Raw genomic sequence first — 8,461 nt, forward strand, 5'->3', positions numbered from 1 at the left:
CTGTCAAAAGGAATTGAAATGTGATCATCTGTTCAGTTCAATACAAGTTGCTAAAAATGACTAATAACAATAAGGACAAAAATATCTTTTTGAAAATGTATCTGCTTTTTAAATTATTTTTCAAAATAATTAAATTAAATAAAATAGAATAGATAACAACAGAACAGAAAACACTACTCTCAGTCACTTTGTTCATAAAAATACTAATTATTATGCAATTAAGATATTAAAAAGTAATACAAAAATAACTGTCAACAAGTTCCTGAGGTCTCTTACAGTAGATTTTGTAAAATGGTGCTTTACCAAGTATGTATTTGAAAGTCAAAATTACATTAAAAAAAAAAAAAAAACTGCACCAATGTACAGTCAGTAGTGAAGAACTTTAGAATCGAAACCACTAAAATTGGCAAACACCTAATTTAGTGCATTTATTTCTGCAGACATTTATATATTTGGCAGATGCTTTTATCCAAAGAGGCATCAATTAGCTTTTTTTATTATATAGGTTTGGTAACACTTTACTTGAATGGGGTGTTCATAAGACTGTCATGACACTTTTACAATCATGACATGACACATGCCAAGAATAAGAATGGAATTTCATACTATTGACAACTGTCATTAAGTGTCATTCACTCAGCTGTCATTTCAAATTTAGATTACATTTTTTGAGAAAGGTGACATGGTGGCTCATTGGTTAGCACTGTCGCTGTGTAAAACATATGCTGAATAAGTTGGCGGTTCAATCCGCTGTGGAGACACCTGATGAATAAAGGGAGAGAGACAACTTGACATTACCAAGACCACATAACTTGTTGTAAAACTGTCATAAATCATGAGGCCATTTATAATCGTGTCATGAATTTGTCGTTAGAATTTCTCATTAAATGTCAATAATCTGTCAAATAATTTATATATTTTGATAACAGTGTCATTAATATTTAATAGCATTTAATGTCACAAATTCAACATGTACCTCCGTAGTTGAAAAATATTAGTTCAAGAAAAATATTAATGATGCTGTTAGAAAAATTATGACAGATTTATAATGACCTCTTGACAATCATTTATGACAAGTTAAGTTGTAACGACAAAGACAAAGACAGGTTATGATGTATTTGTTTGTCAAATTGTCATCGCAAAGACATCTTAAACAATGTCACCTTCGCATTTAAAATAACTCAGCTAATGACACTTAATGACAGTTGTCAAAAGCATGCATAAAATATCATCCAAATTCATGACATGTGTCTCTCATGATTATAAAGGTTTCATGTCTTACAAACACTCACTTCAAGCACAGTGTTACCATTTTATAGCAATTGGTTACAAAAATAAAAGCACTAAAAACTATTTTCTTCACATTTATGCAAAGTAATCCTATGCAATTATATAAACAGTAATTGTAAGGAGATCGGATATTATTATTACAAAAACATAGAAAATCATTACAGTAGGTACTCACACAGCCCACACAGAAGTACAGCACATCTGCTCTCTCCATCAGTACCAAACGCACAGCTGGCCTCAGCCTTGTACACTAGAGCCTGCTGAGGTCTAAACTCTACCATAACCCTGCGCTCTTCTCCAGGCTTTAGCTGTCCAGTTTCAGGAGACAGCTGGAACGGAGGATCCACAAACCACCTGAATACTGTCTGTAGCTTACTAGTGGAAAAAACATGCATATAGTCTGATGTTTCAACATACATTTCTTTAGATGGCAGCTGTATGTTCAACCATTCAATACATCTTTACCTGGAATTCTGAAAGAGGAAGCTGGTTTGGGAGCAGTGTTGAACAGCACAGGGTGGAAGAATCACTGTGTCTGGAACATCCAGTGCATGGTGGGGAATCACAGATCGCAGACACACCTGGAATGTGCCTTCTTTACACTCAAACTCTATTGCGTCCACACATTCACACTGGAAAGAGGTATATATCCGTTTATGTGTCAACTGAGATACATTTATGCATCAACTGATGTGGAGACTGAATTCAACTGATTATAGATTTTATGTAATATCATGTATCTTTCATTATTTGATTAGAATCTTGTTTAAAGAGACAGTTTATGCAAAAATAAAGGTTTGCTGTCAATTCAACTTTCTAATGCACAGACTAAGTGTCTCTCTTTTTTTAAAGGTATCAATGTATCACCATCAGTCAATTTTTATGTTCATATGTTTTTGTTTTTGAATCCTCAGAGTGCTGGTAGGATCCCAGTTCAGTTTAAAATCTTTTTAATATTCTACAGGAAAACTAATCTTGGATTGTCTTTGAAATCATATTTGAGTAAATTTTCCCCTTAAAAAATCCATTATCCATAATCCACTATAATAATATGATCATTGAATGCTTTAAAATATATAACGGATAAGAAACACTGAAGAACTTTACCTTCTCAAGAGGGTGAAAAGTAACCGGAAGAGAGAAAGATGTTCCTGGGCTCAGACGGATGGTCTGAGGAAATGGTGTGCTGAAGAACTTGGATGAAGGCGGTCTGAAATTGAGAATATGTATTGAATCTATCAGTATACTGTAAAGTTTATAGTTAAAAATGTTTTTTTAAGAAATAAAAATAATTATTCAGCAAGTAGATATTAAAATGATAAAATAGTGACAGTAGAAATGTATTTATTTAAATTATAACTAAATATTGCCAAAGTCCCTTTAAGGCAAGTCATTTCACTCAGCGGCCATCTTTGAAATGCCTCTCAGGCAGTATGCTCGGGCATTCTGTTTGAATGGAGAAACATCAAATTCTCCAAAACTACTTGCCAAGCTTATCATTAAATTTCATATTATGAAACAACAATTACATTAAGCAACAACTGTCTCTTTAGGTTCATTTCTAATTGTTTGAGTCAAACAAAATCTGCAGGCTTCATTTGCCATATTGACTTTTACACTTTTTCCCAATCAAAACTATACAAGTGACACCTCTTGTGTTAGACTATCCACCATTGTTTCAGACTCTCTTCCTCCATCTTGCAAACTATCTGCACTTGATACGAACAGTGCCACTGATACACTGCTCCACACTAGCATCATGTCTAGACAGACTATGTCCTCTTACATCCAGGCCAGCCTGTGCCAGTCCTCCTGCACCCTGGCTCTCTGATGTTCTCTGTGAGAATTTGGCGAAAAACAAAAAATCCTGAACAGCTCATAACATACCAAACTCTTCTGTCCTCTTTCTCGCCTGAGGTTACTTCTGCAAAGCAGACATACTTCCGTCAGAAAATCAACAGTGCCACCAATCCTCGCTTACGTTTTAAAAAATTTTCCTCACTCCTCTATCCTCTTCCACCTGCATACTCCACACTCACAACTGATGACTTTGCTACATTCTTTTGGACCAAAACTGCAAAAATCAGTGCTCAATTTGCTGCACCTACAACAAACACGCAAGATACACCACCAACACCACACACATTCACCTCTTTTTCTCAGCTCTCTGAGTCTGAGGTGTCCAATCTCGTGCTATCTAGCCATGCAACCACCTGTCCGCTTGATCCCATTCCCTCTCATCTCTTGCAAGCTATCTCTCCTGCAGTCATACCAACACTGACTCACATAATTAACTCATCTCTTGACTCTGTTTTATTCCCCACTTCATTTAAGCAGGCTAGGGTAACCCTACTTCTAAAGAAACCCAACCTGGATCAAACGCTACTTGAAAACTACCGACCGGTATCCCTGCTTCCATTCATGGCCAAGATTCTGGAGAAAGTAGTGTTCAATCAAGTCCTGGACTTTCTTACTCAAAACAACCTCATAGACAACAAGCAATCTGGCTTTAAGAAAGGCCACTCAACTGAGACTGCCCTGCTCACGGTCGTGGAGGAATTCAGACTGGCTAAAGCAGACTCTAAATCATCTGTCCTCATCTTGCTGCATTTATCAGCTGCTTTTGACACTGTAAACCACCAGATCCTGCTATCTACGCTTGAGTCACTCGGCATTGCAGGCACTGTTATTCAATGGTTCAGATCTTACCTCTCAGACAGGTCATTCAGGGTGTCTTGGAGGGGAGAGGTGTCCAACCTACAGCATCTAAACACTGGGGTACCTCAGGGCTCTGTTCTTGGGCCACTTCTCTTCTCCATCTACATGACATCTTTAGGACCATCATCCAGAAACATGGATTTTCCTACCACAGCTATGCTGATGATACCCAGCTATACCTCACTTTACACCCTGATGATCCCTCGGTTCCAGCTCGCATCTCAGCCTGCCTGTCAGACATTTCACACTGGATGAAAGATCATCTTCAGCTTAACCTCACGAAAACGGAAATGCTTGAAGTTTCTGCTAACCCGACTCTACACCATAACCTTTCAATCCAGATGGATGGGGCAACCATTACTGCATCCAAAATGGTAAAAAGCCTTGGAGTAACGATTGATGACCAACTAAACTTCTCTGACCACATTTCTAGAACTGCTTGATCTTGCAGATTCGCACTCTATAACATCAGAAAGGTCCGACCCTTCCTATCTAAACATGCAGCTCAACTCATTGTTTAAGCTCTTGTTCTCTCCAAACTGGATTATTGCAACTCTCTACTAGCCGGGCTTCCAGCTAACTCTATCAAACCTCTTCAGCTGCTTCAGAACGCAGCAGGTCTTTGATGAACCGAAAAGAGCACATGTCACTCCGCTACTCACCAGTTTGCACTGGCTGCCAGTTGCTGCTCGCATCAAATTCAAAGCTCTGATGTTTGCTTACAAAGCGACCTCTGGCTTTGCTCCTTCTTATCTGCTCTCACTTCTGCAGATTTATGTGCCCTCCAGAAACTTGCATGAATGAACGTCGCCTCGTGGTTCCATCCCTAAGAGGGAAGAAATCACTTTCCCGAACTCTCGCATTCAATCTGCCCAGTTGGTGGAATGAACTCCCTAACTGCATCAGAACAGCAGAGTCACTTGCTGTCTTCAAGAAACGACTAAAAACTCAACTATTTAGTCTCCACTTTCCTTCCTAATCTGTAACTGCCTCTCTGGCTATACCACTAACTGTACTCTCTCTCTCAAAAAAAAAAATTACATTACTAATGCTTTGCTCCTTAGACTTTACACACCTGAAACTTGCCTATAGCACTTATTCACTGCTGCTCTTATAGTTGTGTAAATTGCTTCCTTGTCCTCATTTGTAAGTCGCTTTGGATAAAAGCGTCTGCTAAATGACTAAATGTAAATGTAAATGTATTCAATATACTTTGATATTGCTCTTTTGAACTTTCAACTCATCAATGAATCCTAAATTATAAATTTATACTATTGTAGTTTCCAAAAAAAATGCAAAGCAAAACAAACAGTAAAGTAACACTGATTTGTGGTAACAAAGGAAAATTTTTCCTGAGCACAAAATCAGCATATACATTTCTGGAGAGAGCAAGATATGTCAAGATATGTTTGTTTTCACAAATCTGCCAGAGGGCGCTGTGTATGCTTTTTTCAGATCTCAAATTTCATTAAGTGCCATTCGCACCTGCTGTTCTAGCGTAAGTCCACCAGATGCCGCTGTCAACTGACTGACTGACTGATCTCTCCCACCCTCCCCTTTCCCTAAACCCAACCAATAGTGTTTTAAAAAAGCACTGATTGACCCGCACACCCACTTCTCTAATCCCAACCGCAGTATTTTCAAAAGCAATCCAGAAAAAGAAAAGCCCTCACCTGATTTTTACCACGTTTTTAGATTTACCACATTCTGACCTTGTTATTGACTTGTTTCTTTTATTTTTGTTTGAGTTTCTCAATTTTGCTGAGCACTGTTGAATTCCGGTAATCATTGAGTAAACAGATTTTTCTTAAAACTATAGACATCAATGGATAGCAGTGTAAAACATGTCTCAAAATATCTTCCTTTGTTTTCAACTGTAAAAAAACCATTAGGTCTGAAACCACTCATGATGAGTACATTTTATTTTCGGGTGAAATATCCCTTTAAACATCATAAAAGATAATAAAGTACTTTTAAAAATAAATAGGAGCAGGGGCGTCACGGTGGCACAGAGAGTAGCACAATCGCCTCACAGCAAGAAGGTCACTGGTTCGAGCCTCGGCTGGGTCAGTTGGCATTTCTGTGTGGAGTTTGCATTTTCTCCCCATGTTTGCGTGAGTTTCCTCCGGGTGCTCCGGTTTCCCCCACAGTCCAAAAACATGTGGTATAGATGAATTGGGTAAGCTAAATTGTCCGTAGTGTATGTCTGTGAATGAGTGTGTATGGACGTTTCTCAGTGATGGGTTGCAACTGGAAGGGCATCTGCTGTGTAAAACATAATGCTGGATAAGTTGGCAGTTCATTCCGCTGTGGTAACCTCAGATTAATAAAGGGACTAAGCCGAAAAGAAAATGAATGAATGAAATACCATCAGTTGTATTAATAGTAAACTGTGAAGATAAGTAATTGTGTCTACTGTAATATTTTAATTTTTATATATTTATTAAACCTCAATATTAAAAAAAAGTACTATAAAGCTTAGCCTTCAAAGCTTGAGGGGGAGAAAAAAAACTAACCTGAATGTGAGTTTCTGGAGTTTTCCATGTATGCTTTTAAGGACCAGAGATTTGGTATACTCTAACCCTGGCTCCCAGTATTCCCAGACCAGCTCAGCCCAGGTTTTCTACGCCAAAGAAGCAGTTCTGGGGTCTCTTTTGAAGGAACCCTGACCTGAGGTTTGAGACCCTCTGAAAAATAAAACAAGTGACTATTGGATTTTTCACCAGCAGAGGGCACTGTATTTCAACAAACTATTTAAGCAGACTAATAATTAAAAAACACTTGCTGCAAACAACAGCAGAAAAGAAGCATGATTAAGTCTGCAAAAAATAATAATAATAAGCAATAAATTGAAATTATTAGTAAATCAAGGAAATTTTATTGTGGTAAATTATAATGACTTTACATATTCCTTGCCTTTCTGTGTGGGTTGTTTGGGACTCCAAAGGGAGTTCGCGAGCTCAGAGGATTCACTGGATGACCTGTCAACATTGCAACTAAAACCAACACCAAAATTAACGTAGGTCAAATAATGCATTTATAGGCTTCAAATATATCATATAGCTTTTATATTAAATTAGACATGGTTGCAGTACTTTAAGTATTTGGCCATTTATCAGAGATGAACCAACTGTAAATGTCATCTGACCGATAAAATAAACATATAGCGTCTATATTGCATAAGTCAAACAGCTGCGTGCTGCGGACTGAAGCCATACATTTATATTTATTACAAAAGCAGTATATGTTATGTCTGCCTGAGGTTAACTGAGGCTGGTGTAAATTTATGACCATGTCACTCATTTCTTTACCTTTCTATTAGCTTAAGTGATCTGCCTTAAGAAAATCGCTGACAGGTGATTGCCTCGGAGAATCATCAAATGAAATGTTACTGATAACAGTGATTTCTTTCCAGTTTATATTTATAAAGTTCACAAGGTGTTATTAATTGCATTCGTTTAGTAATTCTATTAAAATCAATCATAAATTCGTTTTATAAACTTAAAAATAGCTTATGTCAAGTATTACAGACACTCTTTTTATATCAGCTATCAAAACTCGCGTTATCTTTACGCCATGCCTACTGAAAGAACAACTTACCACAGCAGTTTTAATGCAGTTGTATTTTAAATAAAAAGAGAAAACAGAATACAAACGTGTTAAATAATTGGCTTCGCCATGGTGAAACTTTCCCCCCCTCTCAGTTCAGTTGTGTATTCGAGCTCCATGACAACATCGACGGAAACGGTCAAGGGACATTTTACACACACAAAGCAAGCTTGTTTTAAAGGGATAGTTCACCCAAAAAAATGAAAATTCTGTCACCATTTACACACCTTTCGCTTGCTCCAAACCTAAGTTCATTCTTGTTTTGAATACACATAAATATATTTTGAAGGAAGCTGTAGCTGTAACCTTTGACTTCCATAGCATTTATTTTACTTACTGTCAGCGGTAACAGGTTAGGCTAACTTATACGTTCAGAATATCTTCATAATAAAGTAATAAATAAAGATAATATAATATCTAATTAATATTGTAAACCCCTTACGACACAAATTATCTTCAAAGTTTCAGAAAAATGTAAAATTATACTCCCATAAGCTCCTATAAATGAAAATATAAAAATTCAACACCCTTTAAGTATATATACTGTATATATATATATATATATATATATATATATATATATATATATATATATATATATATATATATATATATATATATATGTATATGTATATGTATATATATATATATATATATATATATATATATATACAGTATATATACTTAAAGGGTGTTGAATTTTTATATTTTTATTTATAGGAGCTTATGGGAGTATATTTTTACATTTTTCTGAAACTTTGAAGATAATTTGGGTCGTAAGGGGTTTACAATATTAATTAGATATTATATTATCTTTATTTATTACTTTATTATGAAGATATTC

At 36.3% G+C, this 8,461-nt stretch overlaps 1 protein-coding gene across 1 annotated transcript; it reads right to left on the minus strand.

Moving 5' to 3' along the window:
- Nucleotides 1-1,448: 1,448 nt before the first annotated feature.
- LOC130234582 (cilia- and flagella-associated protein 65-like) lies at nucleotides 1,449-6,819 on the minus strand. The gene is made up of 5 exons (XM_056464819.1): nucleotides 6,790-6,819; nucleotides 6,525-6,631; nucleotides 2,398-2,500; nucleotides 1,756-1,922; nucleotides 1,449-1,665 (listed from the first exon to the last, which is right to left on the minus strand). Exons 1-5 carry the CDS (start codon nucleotides 6,817-6,819, stop codon nucleotides 1,449-1,451), a joined length of 624 nt encoding a protein of 207 aa, XP_056320794.1.
- Between the last annotated feature and the right edge of the window lie 1,642 nt (nucleotides 6,820-8,461).

The sequence above is a fragment of the Danio aesculapii genome, chromosome 9 (assembly GCF_903798145.1).
Source record: "Danio aesculapii chromosome 9, fDanAes4.1, whole genome shotgun sequence".
Classification (NCBI taxonomy): Eukaryota; Metazoa; Chordata; class Actinopteri; order Cypriniformes; family Danionidae; genus Danio; species Danio aesculapii.

Bases quoted from the DNA above. Each gene is read 5' to 3' on its own strand.
- LOC130234582 (XM_056464819.1), bottom strand. From the start codon at position 6,819: ATGCTTCTTTTCTGCTGTTGTTTGCAGCAA. The intron at 6,632-6,789 runs GTGTTTTTTAAT...TCTTTGGCGTAG, and splicing joins TCTGCTGTTGTTTGCAGCAA to AAAACCTGGGCTGAGCTGGT. The intron at 1,923-2,397 runs GTAAAGTTCTTC...ACCTCTTTCCAG, and splicing joins CTTTTCACCCTCTTGAGAAG to TGTGAATGTGTGGACGCAAT.